Genomic DNA, 22,730 nt, shown 5'->3' on the forward strand with positions numbered 1-22,730 from the left:
CTATTATCATATATTATTAAAAAAAACGGGTCAGGTCATTTCAGCTTGGTATCAGAGCCCTTACGGTTCTAGGTTTGGGTTCACTAGGTTTCCGTTGTGTTGTATGGGATTGCATGTATTGATTGATTAATTGAGTTAGTCAATTGTGTGTGGCATGGAGTCCTAGAACATCTTCTTCGAGCCTATAATGTGATTCCATGGTGAGTTTTTGTTTATGTGTTATGTTTATTGTGTTCTTAGCCTTCTGCTCATGGTAGTGCAGATGGTTAGAGAGGATGCTGTTGCAGCTCGTGGTCGTGGACGCGGACGTGGTCGTGGTAGGGGAAAAGTCCCAGTGGTTAGTGAGACTGTGGACCAGATTATGACAGCAGAGGGTGTCGGCGAGTCGCAGGGTGTCCAGGGGGATTCCGTGAGTGTGGCCGGAGGGGGCGGTGTTGATGCGCCAGTAGCCGGTGATGTTAGGGCCCCAGGTGTGGGTGTCGACCTCAGGTAGTGCCACCAGTGGTGGCGGAGGAGCGGCAGCTAGTGGCTGCGGATGTGGGGGTCCATTCTCATTATATCAGCATGCTGACTGAGATGGGTCGTATTGGTACCGAGCGGTTTTCGGGAGGTATAGATCCTACCGCTGCAGATGCATGGAGGAGGAGTGTGGAACGTAACTTCCATACTCTAAGGTGTCCTGAGGGGTTTTGGGTGGACATTGGGGTCCACTATTTGACTGGTGATGCCCAGTTGTGGTGGATTTCTGTGACAGCCTGGAGAGTGCAGGGGGAGATGTCTTAAGCCGACTTCGTCTTGGATTTCAACTGGCTCAGGGGACTCGGTCAGTGCGAGAGCTTGACTTTGAGTTCAGTCGACTTCTGAGGTATGGGGGTCGGGATATGGAGTCTGAGGAGGCTCAGATTAGGAGGTTCTTGAGAGCCCTACGTGATGACTTTAGGGTTCACTGTAGGGGACAGAGTTATGCTTCGCGTGCAAAGTTGGTTGAGACTGCAGCAGGGATTGAGGAGGATATCCGGGCACAGTTAGTGGCGGCTGGCCCAGCAGTCCAATCTAGCAAGGGCGGTAAGCCTGTGCAGGGAACCAAGAGGAAGTGGGAGGCTAAGCAGACGTCGAGTGGTGCGAGTTGGTTCAGGTGTGGGAGCAAGGATCACAAGATTGCTAGCAGTCCCAAGAGGAGTGCCCCGTCGACATCAACACATGAGGTTTGTGTAGGGACCTTGTTGGTGGGCGGGCTTAAGTCCCACGCTATGTTTGATTCTGGAGCTACTTATAGCTTCATTACCCCGTAGTGTGCAGAGAGTGCAGGTATCGTGGGAGATCCCGGAGAGCGTACAGGAGTTGTCAGAGTTGCTGGAGACAAGTTTCTGAGGGTTATTTGTCGAGCGAGGGGTATCGATATTCAGATCGCGGGAGAGTCTCGGCCTGTGGATTTGCTTATCAGCCCAGTGGAGCTGTATGATGTTATCTTGGGGATGGACTGGTTGCATCGGCATATGGTTCATCTGGATTGTCATCTAGACCGACTTCGGGGAGTCTCGTGATCTTGGCCATTCAGGCTGGGAAGATGATCGAGAAGGGCTGTGAGGCTTATTTGGTTACTATATCTATGCCAGAGTCAGTGGGGAAGTCTACGGTTAGCGGTATTCGGTTGTAGAGGAGTTTGAGGACGTGTTCCAGTCGTTGCAGGGATTACCACCTTCTTGGTCTGATCCTTTTACGATTGAACTGGAACTAGGGACGACACCGTTATCCAAGGCTCCTTACAGGATGGCTCCAGCAGAGATGACAGAGCTGAAGAAGCAGCTAGAGGATTTGTTGAGCAAGGGATTCATCCATCCTAGTGTATCACCGTGGGGAGCGCCGGTGTTATTCGTTAAGAAGAAGGATGGGAGTTTCCGTCTGTGTATTGATTACAGAGGTCTCAACCGGGTCACTATGAAGAACAAGTACCCTCTTCCGAGGATCGATGAGTTGTTGGATCAGTTGAGAGGTGCTACTTGGTTCTTCAAGATAGATCTGGCGTCGGGTTATCATCAAATCCCGATAGATGAGGCAGATGTGAGGAAGACTGCTTTCAGGACGAGGTATGGGCATTATGAGTTTGAGGTGATGCCATTTGGGTTGACTAACGCACCAACTGCGTTCATGAGATTGATGAACAGCGTGTTTCAGGAGTTTCTGGACGTGTCTGTCATCATTTTCATCGACGACATCCTGGTTTACTCTAAGAGTCCTGAAGAGCATGCAATGCATTTGAGGGCAGTTCTTGAGAAGCTGCAGGAGCAGAAGTTGTTTGCTAAGTTGAGCAAGTGTAGTTTCTGGCAGCGTGAGATGGGTTTTCTGGGTCACATTGTGTCTGCAGATGGAGTTTCTGTAGATCCGGAGAAGATTCAGGCTATCAGGGATTGCCTAGACCGCAGAATGCCACGGAGATCAGGAGTTTTCTCAGGTTGGCAGGGTATTACAGGAGATTTGTGCAGGGGTTTGCGAGTAGAGCACGTCCTATGACTAAGTTGACGGGGAAGGATGTTCCTTTTGTCTGGTCACAGGAGTGTGAGGAGGGCTTAGCAAGCCTGAAAGGGATGTTGACTACTGCTCTGGTGTTGACTTTGCCTCAGCAGGGAGAACCCTATGTGGTTTATACAGATGCATCCAGAGTTGGTTTGGGATGTGTGTTGATGCAGAATGGGAAGGTGATTGCCTATGCTTCGCGGCAGTTGCGGAAGCATGAGGACAACTATCCTACTCATGCCTTGGAGATGGGTGCTGTAGTTTTTGCCCTAAAGATTTGGAGATCTTTTCTTTATGGTGCAAAAGTACAGGTGTTTACAGATCATAAGAGCCTGAAGTATATATTCACTCAGCCCGAGCTGAACTTGAGGCAAAGGCGGTGGATCGAGCTGGTGGCGGATTATGATCTTGAGATAGCCTATCATCCCGGTAAGGCTCACTTGGTTGCAGATGCTTTGAGTTGGAAGCGGGCGGCTTCGGCTCGGGAGCAGGATATGGATTCTCTGGTAGGAGAAATCAGTGCATTGAGTTTGTGTGCGGTTTCTCAGGAGCTGTTGGGTTTGGTTGCAGCTGATAGAGCAGATTTGTTGAGCAGAGTGCGGTTGGCTTAGGAGTCGGATTTGGGGCTGGTGAATACCTCAAAGGATGTTGACTCAGAGTATCAGGTTTTGGCTAATGGTACTATTTTGGTGCATGGGCGGATCTGTGTGCCCAAGGATGATGAGTTGAGGCAGGAGATTCTGAGAGAGGCTCATGCTAACATGTTCTCTATTTGTGGCGGGCTGTTTAGCCATTGTGTGGCCTTTGTGGCGGGCTGTTTAGCCATTGTGTGGCCTTCGTGGCATGCCGTTTAGCCATTGTGTGGCCTTTGTGTCGGGCTGTTTTAGCCGTTGTGTGGCCTTCGTGGCGGACTGTTTAGCCATTGTGTAGCCTTCATGGCGGTCTGTTTAGCCATTGTGTGGCCTTCGTGGCTGGCTGTTTAGCCATTGTGTGGCCTTCGTGACGGGCTGTTTAGCCATTGTGTGGCCTTCGTGGCGGGCTGTTTAGCCAGAGTGCCTGTTGAGGCAGTCCTTCGGGACAGTTGGTCTTTGTGACAATCTTTCTGGACGAGTGGCCTGGGTGGCGGTCCTGTTTAGAACATTTGTTTCGCCTTTGTGGCGGTCATGTTGAGGACATTTGTTTGGCCTTTGTGGCGGTCCTGTTAAGGACATTTGTTTGGCCTTTGTGGTGGTCCTGTTTTGGACATTTGTTTGGCCTTCGTGGCGGCCCGTGGGGCAGTGAGATGATCCTTGTGTGGTCATGGGGTATTTCAGTGAGGGGATATGTGGTTGGTAGGACATTGTGCTGTCTTACGCGAGCCACGGAAAGGAAACCTGGATAGGGATAGGGCTCAGACGTGTTCAGACCTGGATAGGGACATTCTGTTCTCCTAGTACCGTCATATTCTAAGACTTTGTGGCTTGGGAGTATGGCTGGTATATCGACTTCGGATGACGATCCGGGGGCGCACTGTAGGGTGGCAACCCGAGAGACGAGTATTGGACTCCCTTATATACATTATGGCATGCGGGCCTAGGCCCGATGAGGTGCCAATATTATGGCATGCAGTTTTCGTTCTGATGAGGAGCCAATAAAAACTCAAGGTTTAAGCCTGTGAGTAAAAAGGTGAGTCCAAAAGTCGAGAGCAAATAATGCCTGGAGCGTGAGTCTATCGCCTAGAGGTGACCTTTTGTATGTCGGTCGGAGGAGTGCGGGCCGTGGAGACGGTAACACGGGAGTCCTTGGCTGAGTGTTGGTCGAGATTCGAGGATGAATCTAAATTTGTGGGGGAGAATTGTATTATCCGCGAACCGGAATTCCGGTTTGGGATGTGCATCGATCGATGCTGACCCAATTTAGTGCGTTTTGACTTAAGTTAAATACTGCGTTTTGGGCAAAAGGGAAAGGAAAACCCTTAAGTCGTTTCTTTTGTCTCATTAGTTGTTTTGGCTGCTTTTGAGAGAGAGAAAAGAGAGAAAGAGTGTTCTTGGTGTTCTTGGAGATTTTCTGTGAATTGGTGGCTTTTCTGGTGAGATCTGAGACTTAGGACGTTATAGGAGCTTCCTAGGAGCGTGTTCTTGGTTGTTTAAGGTTCAGAAACTTCTTGGCAAAGGTAAGTGCATGACCATGGCTTATCTAAGCTGGAGATTACTCTGATCTGTTTGTTTCTGTGTTGTTAGGCTTGCTAGTATGTTATTTGAGGCATTAGGAAGCTTTTTTGTGGCTTGGGATCGATTCTTGTGGTTGCAGGAACGAAGATCCGGTGAGAAGCTTCGGGGAAAACAATGCTCGGCATGAGCATCGGTCGATGCACTATGTGCGTCGGTCGATGCTAGTGCGAGGACGGCGTGGTTTAACCTAGGAGCATCGGTCGATGCCATGTGGAGGCATCGGTCGATGCGATTAGGGCTTCCGCGGGATGTCGAGAATGTGTCGATCGATGCAAGTGGAAGCATCGGTCGATGCAAGTTAACCTGGTATCGGTGGATGCATATCTTGTGTCAGTCGATGCTGGCCCCTGATGGTGTCGGTCGATGCAACCTTGTGTCGGTGGATGCAGAGCCTGGTTGATTTGTTGTTTGTTGTTTGATGGTTAGAGTATCTCTATTGCTTGTGTGTATAGCTCAGTAGATGGGAGGATTGCCTTACTGAGTGTTTATAAAATACTCATGCGTTGCAATATGTGTTTGTGGTGCAGGTAAAGGCAAAGTGTGATCGTGGAATCAAGGCAATGAAGAGGAGGATGCTCTAGGGACTCGATTGGTTGTTGTCTGCTTATGCTAGGTTGCTAGAGTTGGGTCTGTAGAACGTTGCTAGGTTGCTTGTTCTATGTCTTTTGTTGTTTGATTAAGGATTATTGAATTATCTATAAATATTGGTTATTATTTATTGGATTATTTATTGGTTATTGGTATCTGTTATTTCCGTTGTTGGTTGTGTTTGTGGTTAGGTGGCTAATGGGTAAAAGACCACTAATTGTAGTTTACTTATTATTATTATTATTCTATTATCATATATTATTAAAAAAAAACGGGTCAGATCATTTCAACCGGGAGTGATTAGCTTGAACCAGACGGAAAGATTTCTGTTTTGTTGGTTGGTTCATTGGCTGCTGTGATTCACGGTGTTGTCTCCCCTGTACCAGGTTTACTTCTGTCTCACACGATCAGGATATTCTTTGAGCCTTCAAATCAACTAAAGAGTGATTCTAGGTTATGGGCTCTTATTTTCGTCGCGCTTGGCTTAACCGACCTGATTGTGATCCCATTTTAATTCTATTTATTTCGCTATCGCTGGAGGAAAGCTGATTAAACAAATCAGATCGCTAACGTTTGATAAAGTTTTTCACCAGGATATTAGTTGGTTCGACGATACTAGGAATTCTAGGTAATGTAAAATGTAATGCTTCTACTACTTATTATAGTTACCGTCTTTTTTCTTACGTTTTTTTTTTCTTTTTTCTTTTGGCCAGCGGTGCGATTGGAGGGAGGTTGTCCGCAGATGCTTCGACAGTGAAGAGTATCGTAGGATATGCATTGGGGTTGATCATGCAAAATATGGCGACTATAACTGCAGCATTTATTATAGCGTTTACAGCTAATTGGTTATTAGCTTTAGGGGCCTTATTGGTGTCACCAATAATGTTCTTTCAAGCATACTATCATATCAAGTTTATAACCGGTTTTAACAAAAAAAATCAAAAGTTAGTAGTTACGTATTCAAACAACATTGGTTAAACTCGATCGATCTGGTTCAGTTGAGTCTAACCTGGTTTATACTTCAATTAAGGAAAAATATGAAGAGTCTAGCCAGGTCGCAAATGACGCGGTGAGCAGCATAAGGACCATTGCATCGTTCTGCGCAGAGGATAAAGTGATGGGTTTATACCAAGAGATATGTGAGTCACCAAAGCAACAAGGTGTCAAGTTAGGACTCGTGAGTGGTTTGTGCTACGGTGGCTCATTCTTGGCTCTCTACATCATCGAGGCCTTATGCTTTGTTGGCAGTGCCTGGTTGATTCAGACCAGGAGGGCTACCTTCGGAGAATTCTTTCAGGTATAAAAAGAGTAGAAAAAAAAAGTTATTAGTTTTTTTGGTGTGTGTTTGTGATATTTGAGTGGTTTTGTAACATTTCAGGTTTTCTTCGGGTTAACTTTGACAGCCATAGGAGTGACTCAAACGAGTGCTATGGCTGTATGGCACCTGACATAAGCAAAGCAAAATACTCTGCTTCTTCAATTTTGATATCCTCGATACTAAAACGAAGATAGACTCGAGTTCCGAGAAGGGGACAGTATTACCAATCGTCCACGACAATATCGAGTTGCAACCAGTGGCGGATCTAGGAGGATTTTGAACCTGGAGCACATATTTTAATATATTTAACAACTAATACATATGATAAAAATATGCTACAAAAATATCAAAAAATGACAAACGGGAAGCATCAAACACTACACCTGCCCTTTTAAATAACTAATAATCATTACACCTGATCTAACGAATACTTATTGTACATAGTTACTAAATAAAATATAATAATCAGTGTAGGGCACGTGCCCCACCTACTTACACTGTAGATCCGCCCCTGGTTGCAACACGTCAGTTTCCGGTACCCTATGCGACCAGATATACAGATTTTTAGTGACTTGTGCTTAACTATCTCATCAGGACAGGTAACAAACATGTAAATTAAGGAGGGGTTTTTTTCCGGTTTAATTGTATTAAATGGTTAATGGTTTTGGTTTTCACTTTTCAGACCGTAGCATTGGTTGGAGAGAGCGGGAGTGGTAAATCAACAGTGACAAGCTTGCTAGAGAGATTCTATAGTCCAGATTCAGACAAGATTCTTTTAGATCAAGTTGAAATCTAATCTTTGAAATTGTGTTGGTTAAGGGAACAAATGGGTTTGGTTAGTCAAGAGCCGGTTCTGTTCAATGAGACAATAAGATCAAACATAGCATATGGCAAAACCGAAGGAGCCACAGAAGAAGAGATTTTGCCGCTAATGTGCATAACTTCATCAGCTCATTGCCTCAAAGTGATTAAGAATGCGGATGTGATTGCGGTTGTGAAGAACGGTGTGATTGCAGAGAGTGGGAGACATGGGACGCTAATGGAGATTTCAGGTGGTGCTTATGCATCGCTTGTGGCTTTTCAAATGAGTGCAAAGTGAGACTAAATGTTTTTGTTGTCAATGATTATATATACTATTATTTAATTTTGTAATCATAGGGACTAAAATTACAGTGTTTGAATATATTACAAAAAGTTAATTTTGTAAACCAGATATGAAAATTTGAAACGTTTACTCTAGCTTGTGGCTTATCACAATTTATTTTTCCATCAATTCGTAGTAAACCAGATATGAAACTTTTTTACATCAACTGCATTGTAGTCGATAGTCGGACTCACACAATGACACAAAATACAAATAAGAAATTTTTTCTAATAGAAAGTAGAAACCAATCAAATAATTCAAACCACACAATTACATCTTCAAATTAAATAAACAAATCGGATAAGAATTTAAATTAAAAAGAAAGAAAAAGAAGTAAAAATTTAAATAATTTATTTTCGAACTCTGTAGATTGCAGCAATGTAGAGAAGTTGTGTTGCCGAAAGTATTATTAGAAATGCTTCCATTGTTCTCTGTCGAGAAATAAAAAAACGAATTAACTTAGTTATAATTATATTCAAAATATTCTGTTTTCATTTTTAATTTAAATAATCGTTTTACGTTTTTATTGATTGTTATGATAACGAAAATTTTGCAATAAAATGATATAATAGAGGTTTGTTTACTCACCAGAGGAGCATTTCTCATCCCAAGTTCAATTTCCTTGCAGCCAAAACTACACAAGAACATTCAAGAGACAAAGATTTTTAGTAACCTATAGATTGGTATATACAAATTTTGTTGGGGAAATTATCCTAAATTTATGAAAAAAATGATTGAACATTGAGTCAAAAGTGTTGTGTCAACGTCCATCATACCCCATGGCTAAAAGTGTGAGCGACCAAGCAATGGTGGCAGCAGATACAGCTGCCGAGAGACTTGTCGAAGTCCATGATTGGAGGTGACTGACGCCGGAGATAACTGAGGCAGCTCCCGCAACTCCAGCAATTAAGGCAAACGTCACGAAGAATCCGGTTGCCGCATTACCCATTGGGAAATGTATCGGCGAGAAATGAGCCGGAAGACTATAATCCGCACCTTGAATACCATGGAAAAAATATTGAGATGCTTAGTTCAAATTTGTTATATATATAAAAAAATCTGAAGTGATTTACAGATTTTGTGATGAATTAATCGGTTTAATGGTGATGATTAGTAAATAAATTTAAACTAGTTCGTTGGCAAAACAAAAGGCTTGTATAATTTCCCTTAGAAACATATATTATATAAATACACAAATAACAGTTAGCCCTACCCTAGCTAAAATTCATGAAATGAAATTAAAAATCATTTTTGAATTACAAAGGCTTTGCTTCATACCAAGAAAGGAAAAATAATAATAATTTAATGAATCATATACCAATAAGGAAGCCATGCTTGATAGCTTTGTTCATGGACCATGCGCCAATCCCAAGAACAATAGCATACATACAAAAGTTCAGAACTAAAAGAAAAGAGGCCACCGGTTTCATCTTCTGTTCCACCATTTTTTCTTGGGTGCGAAATGACTTGGGGCTTATGTTATATTTTTTATTTTTGCTAAAGCTTAGGAGCTTAGGCTTTATATATAGACCCAAGAGAGTTTAGATTAGTGGTGCTTCTCTTGGTTAAGGCTGTATGGTTTTTTCTTGATTCTTAAAGGTCATTTAGTTCTTGTTCCTGCAGGTTGTAAAGCTGAGTTGCTGCGGTTAACTTTTTTGGTCTCCAAAGAATCCATATATTGCTTCATTCACAGGACATAATTAAATATTTTTAAAGTAATAAAAAGAGTATGAACTAAATAAAAACCTTTGGAAAACTTCAAGATTCTTTGGTTCACTTAGTTTCTTTAGCATTTTTCTTGTTTTATGTTGCTTTTAGATTTTCTTTTACCCTAAAAAAAAGTTTCTTTTAGTTTTTATTTTCTTTTTATGTACATGAATAAATATTCTATTCTGATGGCAAAAAAAACAAACAGAATCAAATGTTCTATGCGTAAGTCTGTAAGTATAAAATTTCAGATACTTTTTACAGATTTCAAGAAGAGAAAAATAAAATAAAAAAGGAAGGAAACGTGTATAAGAAGTTGCTAGAAGAAACTAATGATGGAGAAACCTTGGGAAGCAAGTCATATATTCTTCATTGATTACAAGGGAATATTATAGTAACAAGTAACAATGATAGGAGAAGTCATAGGGTTGATAATTGATTTGAATGTTGTCCTTCCTTTTACAATCGAAACTAAGTAAAGCCAAATCATCCAGGCCTTGACAAATCCATTCTCATCACCAAAGTATTATCTCAACATTTTTTTAATCTTCTCTTCTCTCAACTGATTACTCACAGAAGCAGCCTTTTGTAAACATGCTGCAGCAAACATAGCAGACCTCATGTGGCATTAGTAGAATTGTTGTTTCAAGTCCTTTTCAAGATAAAGCTGCACAAATCACATTTCATTTATATTATCTAATTTATTTGACCATCTAGAAATATAAAAAGACAAATATGATTTGTAAATTTTGTTCACTTTACTATAGTACTTAAAAAAAAAAAAAATAATAGTTCCGCCACTGAAAGAGAATGTGTTGGTTTATACATGAGAATAGCAATTAAAACCAACTCTTTGGACGGTGGCAGCATCTACAAGACAGACTCCTAAATGTTTCTATGCTCTGTGTCACTATTGAATGTGGGAACTAATATAAATAAGAATTTTTGGGTTACCTAAAAACGTCTCTTTAGCTGGGAGGCATGAAAAACTATGCATATCCTTTTTGTCTCATGTTGTTCCATTATAACTGGCGAAAACGTACTCGTTTCAATATTCTCACAATCAAAGATTCAAAGTGATGTCTTGTGTTCCTCCTGGGTATCAGAGGCAGGGCAAAGCAGAGGTTTCTTGAGTGGTCCTTCACGTAATCTGCAAAAGAAATAAATATAGTGATCCATTGTACAATACAATTTTACATTGTACAATATAGTGAGCTATATATCTATAGTATCATGTTCAAGTCATGCTTAATGCTCTTTACCTGCATTCGCTGCCAGTTTCTCTCTGTCTCTTTGCAACTGTCTCAACACACTCTTCACTAAGCTCAGCCTTAATAACCAAATTGCCTTCACCTGCTTCACAAACATGTGGAATTGTGTTTGAGTTACCAAGTGTATTCTCCAGTGATGAAGATTCCTCTAAGAGTCGTATACCCCATCCTTTAAATGTTAACTTAGAGTCATTCATGTATAATGGACCCTTCCATATTTTTTTTATATGAATCTTCATATCTACGTGATCGTAGTTCCCTTGATCTAGAGGAGCATTATCTGCGCTTAGAGGGATACGACAGTCCAATATAAACAGATGACTATCCGTCGTAGGTGTCCAGAAATCATGTAACTGACCAGATGTATCAAATCTGTTCCCCAATCTGTCTTTGAACCGACAGTTTACATTGATATGTATTGCATTCGAACTATTAATGGTCTTAGAGTCGAAAACAACCACGGCGCAAGCCCTAAATTTGAAGAATTGTTGAGAGAGAGATTTGTGAAGTAGAGGGATATTAGTCAAAGATTCTCCGGAGCCAATAGATTGGTGAGTGAAATATGAAGGCACTTCTTCACCTAACAATATCATGGAGTTGAAAATAATTGATTGGTTGTGGAGTATAGCTTCTGGATCCAAGTTTAAGAACCTGAACGTAAACCCAACTTTTCGTCGATAATAACTTGGGTCATATGAGAAAGCCTCGTCAAGTCCCTGGATTGGAAACTTAGAGTGAATATTGTCTGTTGCTATTGCCACCTCACTTGGACTACCATTCCAACTAGCTTCGGTCAATGACCCGCAGCCTGAAAATACAGCCGTTAGTTGTTTCAGTTTGTAAATGTTTGAGGATACACGTACTAAATTGTTGCACTTCTCCATAGTCATGTATGCGAGCTTAGTGAATTTCTCGATCCACCAAGAGACCTCTTCTATCCCTGTTCGTTGTAGAAGGAGCTGTCTAATGTTGGTTGAGATATCAGGAAAAGTGTCCAACCGTGAGCATCCACTGAGATAAAGGGTTTTAAGATGATGTAAGTTGATGCCAGAGGGAAGAGTCTCCAGATTTATGCAATCCGTAATTCCCAAAATATCAAGTTTAGTGAAATCCTGGAGAGAGGAAGGAATCTCCAGCAAACTTGGAATATCCGAGAGAAACAATCTCTCCAAAGAGTGAGGCAGCATGGCCATGAGAGGTGTAAGCGGCTAAACCAATAATTAATAAAATAGAGTTGTCATCACTTCACAAATCATCTGTACGTTTAAAAACTTTAAAAGTGCCTGTTAATGTAATTAATAAAATAAAAAGAACTTAAAAATGAAAAAACATGTAATTTCTTGTTTATAAACTCTAGTTTTATAGTATTTTATAACTCTTGCTTTTATAAGTCTGAGAAATTCCAAAAAAAAAAAACAAATCCAAATAAAAATAATTTTTACTATGGAATATTAGTAAATTATATACCAATTAGCATCAATTGATTGTGTTGGTCAATAATTTTAAAAATAACTAAGAAGTTCTTGGTCTAGACCATATTTTTTCTCACGCCAACAACTAGAACATTTTATATAGTCTTCTTCCAAATGTCATTCAAACAAACAATCATTAGGGGGGTGAATTCAAACCATGATTTTAGAGAATTTGATGGGATTTAGGAAATTTAGAATTTTGATAGATTTTAGAGAAGTTGATATGATTTTCTGTAAAATTCTTTCAAATCCAACCTAAAACCATTGGATTTGGATTTCTGTATTTTTAACTAAACAAATCCTCTCAAATCTTCCAGAATCCTAAAAATCATTAAAATCCAAATCCACAAAATTGTTTTGAATAACAGTGGATTTTAAAGTAGATTTTTAAATCATCAGTTCAATAACAGTGGATTTTAAAGTAGATTTTTAAATCATCATTTCAATAACAGGGAATTTTAATAGACTTTTTAAAATTCATGATTGAATAACATAGGATTTGGATTTTAGGGAAGTTGATATGATTTTCTGTAAAATTCTTTCAAATCCAACCTAAAACCATGAGATTTGGATTTCTGTATTTTTAACTAAACAAATCCTCTCAAATCTTCCAGAATCCTAAAAATCATCCAAATCCAAATCCACAAAACTGTTTTGAATAACAATGGATTTTAAAGTAAATTTTTAAATCATCAGTTCAATAACAGTGGATTTTAAAGTAGATTTTTAAATCATCATTTCAATAACATTGAATTTTAATAGACTTTTTAAAATCTATGATTGAATAACATAGGATTTGTAAATTTTACACAAATCACTTAAAATGTCAAGTTGAATACACCCCCATAGGTTTTGCTTGAGAACCTATTGCCACTCGATAGAATTTAAAGGGGGTTATTGGTTCTATGATTTTAATGAATTTGGAAATCCAAACAAAAATCATGTGTTATTCAATCATTGATTTTAAAATACTTATCAAAATTATGTGTTATTGGTTCTATGATTTACAAATACTTGTTAAAATCTCATGTTATTCATTTAATGATTTGTTTTTGGATTTCAAAATCGATAGTATGTTTTAAATGGATTTGTATAGATTTGAAAGTGTAAAATATAAGGATTCAAATCAAGGATAAAACATGTTATTTCAAAATTCATGTGTTTTGATTTTTAGAATTTACAATTCTATATGGATTTAGAAATCACATCTCCCATAATAATCCCAAAGTTTTTAACTCTGGGATTTTTTTTTTTTTAATTTAGTTCCCTTAAATAAAAATCTGTTTAAAAAAAGATCGAAAAAGGTAAGATTAAATTCATACCTGCACTGTTTTCCAAAAGTTCTCATTCATGATGCTAAGAATAGTAAGATTCATTAGACACAAATGAGAGGCAATTTCTTCAATACATGTATTCTTGATAAGGAGCACTGAGATGTTGGTTGAGATATCAGGAAAAATATTCAACCGTGAGCATCCTTGGAGGTCAAGCCTATCAAGAGATTGGAGATTGATTCCATTGGGAAGAGTCTCTACATTACTGCATCCTGACATGATTAACTGCTCTAGCTTATTGAGATATTGAATAGAGGAAGGAAGTTCCAGCAAACTTGAGCAATCACTAAGATCAAGTTTCTCGAGATTGGTGGCCATTGAAAGATCTGGAATTTCTTTCAAATGTATAGATCTTTTCAAATCTATTTTCTTGAGCCCTCCAAGTGTCTGAGGTGTAAGTAAGGTACACACATCACTTGAAAGGAATACCATGTAAGAAGTAAAATAAGTATTATTTGTTTATAGTTATATAATTTTGGATTATACTTACATGAACTCCTTCCCATAGCCTCTCGAGTTTGCTCCCTTGCATTTGGAGCTTAACGAGATTTTGAGGACAAAAATTAGAAGGCATACACCTCCTTGGATAATCGTCCAACCTCAATAATCTAAGTTTATGGGGTAAATAGTCAAACCCTTCTGGTAAGTGCCATCTCACCTCTTTCTTTTGATCCGATTTTCTTGTTGTTAACCTTTGTTGGTACCACTCCTTAGTGTAAATTTCTAGAAAAAGAAGATTACGCATCTCTTTGAAAGCACTCTCATGTATACGCAGTTCATCAGTCTCATCCATATCCAATGATATACCTATTATCTTTTTGGTACCCTGAGATAATTAATTTCCAACATAATTTCTCAAATAGCATAACTTTAAATCTTAGAGAACGAGATATAGATATAAAGAACGCATCAAAACTTACAGTGTTATCTTCTAGTAAATCACATATATCCTTTGAGTCCATAAGGAATTCCCTTTCTCCAGGTTCATTGGACTGTGCGCGCACGATCTCCTTACCCATTTCTTGTAGCAAAGAGTGCATCTCAACGATACCCTCTCGTACATATATAAGAGACTTTTCAACGAGGTTTTTCAACCCGATATTAACATCCAAGCCGCTGTGTGCTAGTAGTAACTTGATGTTATTGACTTTTTCACCATTAAAAAGACATGCAATGTGTCGAAATATTGCTTTATCTTTTTTATCATTTAATCCATCATAGCTGAGTCTTAGTGTCTTCTCAATTTTTCCATCCAAACCATTTCGAAGCCTCGGCAACATATCCATTAAATCCTCTTTGTCTCTACCTCTTAAATACGAGCCCAAAACCTTAAGACCCAAAGGAAGATTACCGGCAAATAATGCAACTTCAGAAGCAAGCTCTATCAAACCGTCGGGTGGAAAGTTTTGCCTAAAAGCATATCTAGAGAACATCTCAAGAGCAAGCTTCTGAGATGGGAGACATACTTCATAGATATGATCAATCCCATGGGCCCGTAAAAAATGTTTGTCTTTTGTAACCAAAATGATTCTACTCCCACTTCCAAACCACTGAGTTTGACCGACCAAAGTATCTACCACCACTTGATCATCCAAATCATCAATAAAGATAAGAACTTTTTGGTGTTTTAGCCTCTCTTCCACTGTCCCTAAACAACTTATCTTTAAATCTTTTTTGTCTAAAATTTCAGACAAGAAATTTCTCAACAAATGCAACTTCATATTATAGTCGTCCGGGTTTGCACTTTTATAAATTTCCAGGCTCTTACACACGAAAGCTCTGTCTATGAAAATTTTACCTTGGAACTGACGAGAAAGTTGGTTGTATAAAACTCTTGCAATGGAAGTTTTACCAACTCCTGAGGTGCCCCAAATCCCAACCATCCTCACTTCGTCAGACTCTAAATGCAATAATACACTCATATTTGCAATATGATCTTCCATTCCGACAAAGTCCTTAAAATCCTTCGATGGAGCTAAGTTTAGTTTAGCCAAGATATCATCGGCAATTGCTTCTATCATTTTTGCTTCGTTAGGCCTAAAAAGATTAGAAAATGATTTCACTCACACGAAACAAACAATATCAACTGTCACATGTCAATGTGTACAAAAAAGGATATATATAAAAAAAGTTGTACCAGTTTTGAGAATGATATCCGAGGAGATTTGCTACGTCGGTCAACGATTGCCGCCAAAGTTTGCTTTCATCCTCTGTTTTTCTCTGACAAGTCTTTGCAAAAGCTTCTCCAAATTTGCCGGTTTGTTTCCTCACATGAGATGGATCTAAACCGTAGAAAACTGGTATAACGAGTTGACCTAATTCTTCCTTGCATTTCACGATCTCCAGTAACTCATCTAGGCACCAACTCGAAGATGGGTACTTTTCGGAAAACACAACCACCGCAATCCTTGAAGTCCTGATCGCTTGTTTAAGCTCGGGATCGAGCGATTGACTTCTCTCGATCTCGTTGTCTTTGAAAGCAATGATCAGTTTTCGGTCAAGTTCTTTTAGAAAGTGGCTGAGGAAAGTTGTGCGGACGTCTTCCCCACTAAAACTCGGGAAAACATCGTATACCCAATTGCGTGAAGAGGAGGTAGATGAAGCCATTAAGCTAAGAAAAACAAAAATCTTTCTGGGAAAGTTATAGGGTTAAGAACAATAGCTTAAAAGAAGTTAGAGAAACCTTTAGAAGTAGATTTTTTTTTTTTTTATTCTGTAAATTTCATGGAAAGGAGAAGGAAGCGTGAAGAGTCTCGTGAACCAAGTCTAACGGAGACTTTTAGGTAGGTTAGGTACTAGTTGAATCCATGCCATTGGTGGTGGATCCAAATTGTTTTCTTGCTCTGAATTATATATATGTACTTTTAGGAAGTCATGTTTTCGTCGTTATTGTGGAAAGAAATTGAAAAGCAAGCATCATTAGTGGTTGGTAGTTTCATGTCAAGTATTATTATCTTAGTGGTCTGTAGTCGACTATCAGTTAAATTAACAATGAAGCATCACTTCTATTAAAAAAAACTTATAACAGTATAAAATTACAAGTGGAGACAGATTCGATCAAATCCTAGATATATGATATTGAATTCAGCAAACGGTCCTCAAAATATTATTGAATAATAAATGAAACTATTATATAATAATAATATGTATCTTATTGGTATAGAGATTCTTATTTTAGTTTTACTATTAACTTTGATATATTTTTTTTATTTTATTTTAACTCTTATTGCATTTGATATTAATGTAGAATGGATACAGAGTTGAAATCCTGGACAATACATGATGGAATAATATTGTAAAGAGACAAGTTTGAATCATAAAACGTTGAGATTTTGCTAGCTTATCCGCGAGTCTATTTGAGCGTCTTGAAGTCCATCGGAACATAATGTTGTCGAATCTTGTTGCCCATGTTGTAGCCAGTTATAAATATCGTAAGCTGGTGTTGTGAATTGCATTGATCAGGGGTTAGCAGTTTCCTTGGGGGAATACTTTTATGGGTGGATTTCACCCCAACAATAGGCCCAGTCCAGAAAAGACCCAAAAGAATTAATATGCCGAGCAGGGTATTTTGGTCTTTTCAGATGACGAACCGACATAGTAATCTATAAATAGTGAATGTACGGCGTACGGCGAAAGGACACACGAAAAACGGAGAGGGAATTCGTACAAGAGAACAGGTTCTCGCAGTATCGATTTGACGAGCTCTCAGCTTGACAATTGTTTCCTTCTCGTCGTTTTATAGCTCGTAGTTACCAATTGTAGCCCGAATTTTTCATATATAAAAGAGAACTTCGACCCTCTAAATACTGAACTAAAACTCTCTAATTGGACCGATCTGGACATCAACAATTTGGCACGCCAGGTAGGGGGAACCAAGTCGAGATTCTATTTGAAAGTTTGAAGAATGGACCTACAACAAGTACGCGAGATGACAATAGCCACAAAAGAAGGAAGCAAGGAAGCCGGATCGTCAAGGGGAACAACAACCCCGACAGCGGATCAAGTAGGACATGCAGTCCTCCCAACCCCGGACGCTCCAAGAAAGGCTGCTACAGCGGAGAGCCCAGAAGCGTTCATCATCGCAAGAAACCTAGCGAGCCCGACGATCACAGAACCGACTCTGAACCCAGCGCAACTCACCCTGTTCAATAGCCAGCCCGTCTCCAGCATAGACAAGCTATTCCGGGAGATCTTAGCACGCCTTGACCAATAGGAACAGCGAACCAATACTCGATTGGACGCATTAACCGCAGCACAGGTCGGATCCCAGGAGGAAATCAACCATCTTCAGTCCATCCGACAAGGTTTGACGAATCTTTTCTTAGCAGGAATGATGCCAAGGCCGTCTGCGAGAACTGGCAGACCCGAGCGCGACCCCAACCCGCGCATCGTTGAACAGAGCGAAAACGCCAAGGATGCTGAACTAAAGCAAATTAGGGAAAAGATGCAAGAAATGGAGACTATATTTCATAAAGCGACGAGTAGAGCACCAGAGGTAGATCTCATGCTCGAGGCGACTCAGCGAACCCCATTCTCGAGAAGGCTTGCAACCACACCAGTGAAGCGAGCGGTCAAGCCAAGGCTGGGTTACTACGACGGGACAGCCGACCCACGAGACTTTCTGCTCACTTTTGGGGTATCTCTCGGCCCCTTGTAGTTCAGCCCGATAGAGTACGACGCTGGAGCATGCCAAGTCTTCGCCGAGAACTTGACCGGAGCAGCTTTGAGTTGGTTTTCGCGGCTCCTGTACGGATTGATTGATAGTATCAAGGAACTGATGACCGAGTTTTTAAAGCAGTTTTCTGTTTTGATGGAAAACAAGAACTCCCATGCCGATCTGTACGCACTGACTCACGGACGAAACAAATCACTTCGATCTTTCATCGGACGTTTTAAAGAAGTCGTCGTTAACGTCTCAATTCCAGACGCCGCAGCTGAACTCAAAAACGCGCTGTGGTACGAATCTTGGTTTAAAGAAGAGCTGTCTTTGACCCATGTAGAAACCATAGCCGACGCGCTACTACAAGCTGCAAAGCACATAGAAGTCGAAGAAGAAAAGGTGGTCAACGCTAAGAAGCATGCCACAAAAACAAGCGTCGCAACCAAACCACCAACAGTCACAGCTCCAAAGGTCGAACACGTTGAGCCGCGCCAGCACTTCTCCCGAAACCCAGACCGAACTCGTCGGACCTTCGCGATCGGTGAAAATAAGTACATCAGAAAGGAAGGAGGTGAGAGTAGCGCAGCTCAATACTGCGATTTCCATCAGAGTACCACACATTCAACCGAGGAGTGTCGTTACCTCAAAACAATCCAGATGGAACAGTACAAAAAGGGGGCAATAATTGTCGAGTCTAACAGAAACAAGACGACCCGACCCGGAAAAGCTGATTCCAAGCAAGCTGAAAGTATCGCCCGGAAGTAGAGGCGCTAAATAACGATGATCATGAAAAACGACCGCGCACAGATCATCGACCGACCACCGTCCCTCGGTAATGAGATGGATAAACATGATCATGAGTGGACTAGCAGGATGCAACGATTCGGTCAGGTCAATAAGAGATTACACCAAGAAAGCCGAAATGAAAAAGTTCTGGCCGTCGAAGATCAGTTCCGAGAACACAACGATAACCTTTGACGACAGCGACCTGGAAGGCTTAGATTTCCCGCATAACGACCCACTAGTCGTCGAACTATTGATCGGAGAAAGTGAGGTTTCGAGGATCTTGATCGATACCGGAAGCTTGGTAAACGTGATCTTCAGAATCGTTTTGGCACAAACGGAGATCGGCGAGAGCGAAATCAGGGAAGAGAGCAACTCTCTGACCGGTTTTGACGGAGATCATCTCATGTCGGACGGTACTATCAACCTGCCGATCTTTGTCGGAGGAATGGCAAGGTATTGCCAGTTCGCCATCATCGACAGGCCTACCATCTATAATGTCATTCTCGGAATACCATGGCTCCACAAGATGAGGGCAGTGCGTGAAATTCCCAACCCCAAAAGGTGTGTTTACACTGCACGGCAACCAGCAGAGCGCGAGAACTTGCTTCCTGATCTAACACAAAATTCGTACAGTGAAGAAGTTATAGCAACCAAAGCAGCAGGTCGGCAACGATGACTCGTCGCCGACCGATGGAAGACCGACCTCGATCCAACAGGGCATCACCGCAATGGAAGAAGTAAACCTCGACGAGGCCGACGAAAAACTATGTGTAAATATCAGAACGAAAATAACCAAAGCCATGCGCACTGAGCTGATCCTCTTCCTCAAGACAAACATCTCAACGTTCGCATGGACTGTAACTGATATGAAAGGAATCGATCTAACAGTCACAACACACGATCTCAACGTCGATCCAACGCACAAGCTAGTCAAGCAAAAACAACGCAAGCTAGGCCTAGAGAGGTCGCAACAGTCAATGACGAAGTCGACAAACTACTCAGCGCATGATCCATTGTAGAATTAAAATACTCGGAGTGGTTGGCCAACCTAGTGGCCGTCAAAAAGAAAAACGGAAAGTGGCAAATCTGTGTAGACTTTACCGACCTAAACAAGACCTGCCCAAAGGACAGCTTCCTACTACCACAGATTGATTAGCTCGTCGAAGAACCCGCTGGCAACGAACTTCTGACCTCTATGGTTGCCTTCTCGGGGTACAACCAAATTCTGATGCACAAGGATGACCAGGAAAAAACGTCATTCATCATATACAGGGGCACCTACTGTTACAAGGTAATGCCCTTCGGCCTAAAATACATCGGAGCAACTTACCAGCGACATGTTAACAAGATGTTCGCCGAACAGCTCGGCAGAACCATGGAGGTATATATAGACGACATGCTCGTCAAGTCGCAGCATGCCGACAATCATATTACTCATCTCCGACAATGCTTCGACACCCTGAATATGTACGGGATGAAGTTGAATCCGGCCAAGTGTACCTTTGCAGTCAAGTCGGGAGACTTTTTGGATTACCTGGTAACTCGGGGAGGAATGCCAACTTTGGCGAGAGTAGATCCCAAGGAAGAGCCTGAATTATCTAAGTGTGACATGAGAAAGGTTCGCACGTTTAAAGAAATAGCATGAAGAAATTTCCGACTGCGAAAGATTCGTGGCCAAATGCGAAAAATGTCAGCGTCACGCACCCATCATCCACCAACCAACTGAGCTTCTACGACCTGGCATAGCTCCATACCCATTTATGCGCTGGGCAATGAATATTATCGGCCCGCTACCAACGTCGAGACAGAAATGTTATATCCTCGTCCTCACCGATTACTTCACTAAGTGGGTCGAAGCCGAGTTCTACGCCAACATCAAAGCCAAAGAAAATATGCCGCCATGGCCTACCTTATGAAATAGTCACCGATAGCGGCTCGCTATTCATTTCTTTGCAATTCGAAGACTTCTGTGCAAAGTGGAGAATCAAGTTAAGGAAATCAACGCCGAGATACCCGCAAGGAAATGGGCAAGCCGAAGCGACTAATAAAACCATACTCAATGGCCTCAAAAATAGGATGGACGCCAAGAAAGGCGCTTGGACCGACGAACTTGACAGAGTGCTCTGGTCTTATCGTACAACCCCACGAGAAGCTACGAACCAGACCCTGTTTTCCTTAGCCTACGGAATGGAAGCAATGGCACCAGCTGAGGTCGGCAGTACAAGCCTTCGCCGAACAAAGCTCGTCCAAGACACAACACTCAACACCTATATGATTATGGACAGGCTAGAAGAGCTGGAAAAAGAACGCGACAAGGCACTTCTACGAATACAAAACTACCAACTCGCCGCCACCAAGTACTACAACAAGAAAGTCCACAATCGGCACTTCGACGAGGGAGATCTTGTCTTGTGAAAAGTCTTCGAGAACACTGTCGAGCCCAATGCTGGTAAAATGGGAGCCAATTGGGAAGGTCTGTAACAGGTGTCCAAAGTCGTCCACCCCGGTGTTTACGAGCTCCTTACAATGAGCGGCGAGCCAGTGCCCCTCTCCTGGAACGCCATGCATCTAAAACGCTACTATTACTAAAAAAAAAACAATAGCACGTTATCTATATAATGTGAACTACGAGCGGCTTGATCCCTCCTGATCGGGGGTACGTAGGCAGTCTCGTTTACGAGACGCAGCTGCCAATAATAAATTTTTCCTTTTTTTTTCAGCGATCACGGATCGCACCGACGTAAAACAAAGGCATAAAATAAGAGCGGTTTCAAAAATTATAATAAAGGGGAGCCGAATCCCAACCCGACAAATAGTTCAAAATGGGAGCCGACCCCAATACAGCACATGCAAAAAAAAAAAGAAGAAGAAAGGGGGGAGTGATAAGAAATTGGGATCGCCGCTATCAAGCACCCCACACAAGGCCCCGCTACTCAATCCCCAGGTCGGCGTTCGAGGGTTCGTCAAACTCCAGGCCACCGATGGTCATTTGCCAGAATCGACACGAATCCTTCAACTCTTTCAACCTGTCCATTGGGACGATAGCACCCCTGGAGACCATCTTCTCGAGGTAGGAGCAAGCCCCCTCAACACGACTACTCTCGCAGAAGTAGTGATCTGTACGCTCAAGCTGATTAATGTACCGCCACAACACGTCCACCCGAGTTTGGCACGCATCGATTTCCACGTGCTCTTCGTATGGCCTAGTACCAGTAGGTCCAAGGTCGCCCTCCTCGAGATCAGGAACCCCCACTTCGGCCAGTAATGCCTCGCAATGAGAACGCTCCTCGAGTAGTCGGTCCCATCTCCATTTGGGGATGAACAGCCCGTCGTCGATCAGAAGCTCGAGATGCTCCACATTCCCACTTACACGACAAAACTGGAAAAGACGCTCGAACTGTCGACACGTTGCCACAATATAATCCCGCAGCCGTTGAATCCGGGCATGATAGTACTCCAGATCCAAACGAATCACATCATCAGGTCGAACAGCGAGCCGTTTCCGCCCCTTCCTCAACCATACCGACCTCCTTGTTACGGGCATCGCAACGTATTTTCTCGAAACAAACATAGGAAAATGAAAAGAGGTAAAGGTTGGATGAACAATTTATAGATTGCACAGCACATATTCCCGAGGGGGTGCAATAAATCGCGCCCCTCGGAAAACGCACCTATTAAATGACCTCGTGCGTTTATTTTGAAAAGAAAGAAATTAAAAAAAAAAAA

At 41.5% G+C, this 22,730-nt stretch overlaps 4 protein-coding genes across 8 annotated transcripts; 2 read left to right on the forward strand and 2 right to left on the reverse strand.

Annotated features, from left to right (window-relative positions):
- Positions 1 to 7,874: 7,874 nt before the first annotated feature.
- On the reverse strand, positions 7,875 to 9,480 carry LOC104760250 (membrane protein PM19L-like). The gene is made up of 4 exons (XM_010483146.3): positions 9,093 to 9,480; positions 8,551 to 8,770; positions 8,363 to 8,408; positions 7,875 to 8,205 (listed from the first exon to the last, which is right to left on the reverse strand). Exons 1-4 carry the CDS (start codon positions 9,217 to 9,219, stop codon positions 8,125 to 8,127), a joined length of 474 nt encoding a protein of 157 aa, XP_010481448.2. The 5' UTR covers positions 9,220 to 9,480; the 3' UTR covers positions 7,875 to 8,124.
- A 317-nt stretch (positions 9,481 to 9,797) lies between these two features.
- LOC104760251 (disease resistance protein RPS6-like) lies at positions 9,798 to 16,380 on the reverse strand. 5 transcript variants are annotated; one of them, XR_015588739.1, is made up of 7 exons: positions 15,696 to 16,380; positions 14,479 to 15,595; positions 14,049 to 14,384; positions 13,547 to 13,945; positions 10,744 to 11,960; positions 10,436 to 10,631; positions 9,798 to 10,078 (listed from the first exon to the last, which is right to left on the reverse strand). XR_015588739.1 is itself a non-coding variant. In XM_087499010.1 (6 exons), exons 1-6 carry the CDS (start codon positions 16,163 to 16,165, stop codon positions 10,553 to 10,555), a joined length of 3,618 nt encoding a protein of 1,205 aa, XP_087355136.1. In that variant the 5' UTR covers positions 16,166 to 16,380; the 3' UTR covers positions 10,221 to 10,552. The 5 variants fall into 5 exon arrangements, 2 of the variants coding, with proteins under 2 accessions (XP_087355136.1, XP_087355137.1); XR_015588738.1 differs by having other exon boundaries at positions 9,798 to 10,148; XR_015588740.1 differs by having other exon boundaries at positions 9,798 to 10,148; positions 10,744 to 11,763; positions 15,696 to 16,379.
- A 1,508-nt stretch (positions 16,381 to 17,888) lies between these two features.
- Positions 17,889 to 18,983, forward strand: LOC147921348 (uncharacterized). Its single transcript, XM_087497643.1, has 2 exons — positions 17,889 to 18,128; positions 18,216 to 18,983. Exons 1-2 carry the CDS (start codon positions 17,889 to 17,891, stop codon positions 18,981 to 18,983), a joined length of 1,008 nt encoding a protein of 335 aa, XP_087353769.1.
- A 2,097-nt stretch (positions 18,984 to 21,080) lies between these two features.
- Positions 21,081 to 21,419, forward strand: LOC104763053 (uncharacterized). Its single transcript, XM_010486469.2, has one exon. The coding sequence runs from the start codon at positions 21,081 to 21,083 to the stop codon at positions 21,417 to 21,419; it is 339 nt and encodes a 112-aa protein (XP_010484771.2).
- Positions 21,420 to 22,730: the final 1,311 nt, after the last annotated feature.

This window comes from Camelina sativa, chromosome 18 (genome assembly GCF_030686135.1).
Source record: "Camelina sativa cultivar CO46 ecotype springtype chromosome 18, ASM3068613v1".
Taxonomy (NCBI): domain Eukaryota; kingdom Viridiplantae; phylum Streptophyta; class Magnoliopsida; order Brassicales; family Brassicaceae; genus Camelina; species Camelina sativa.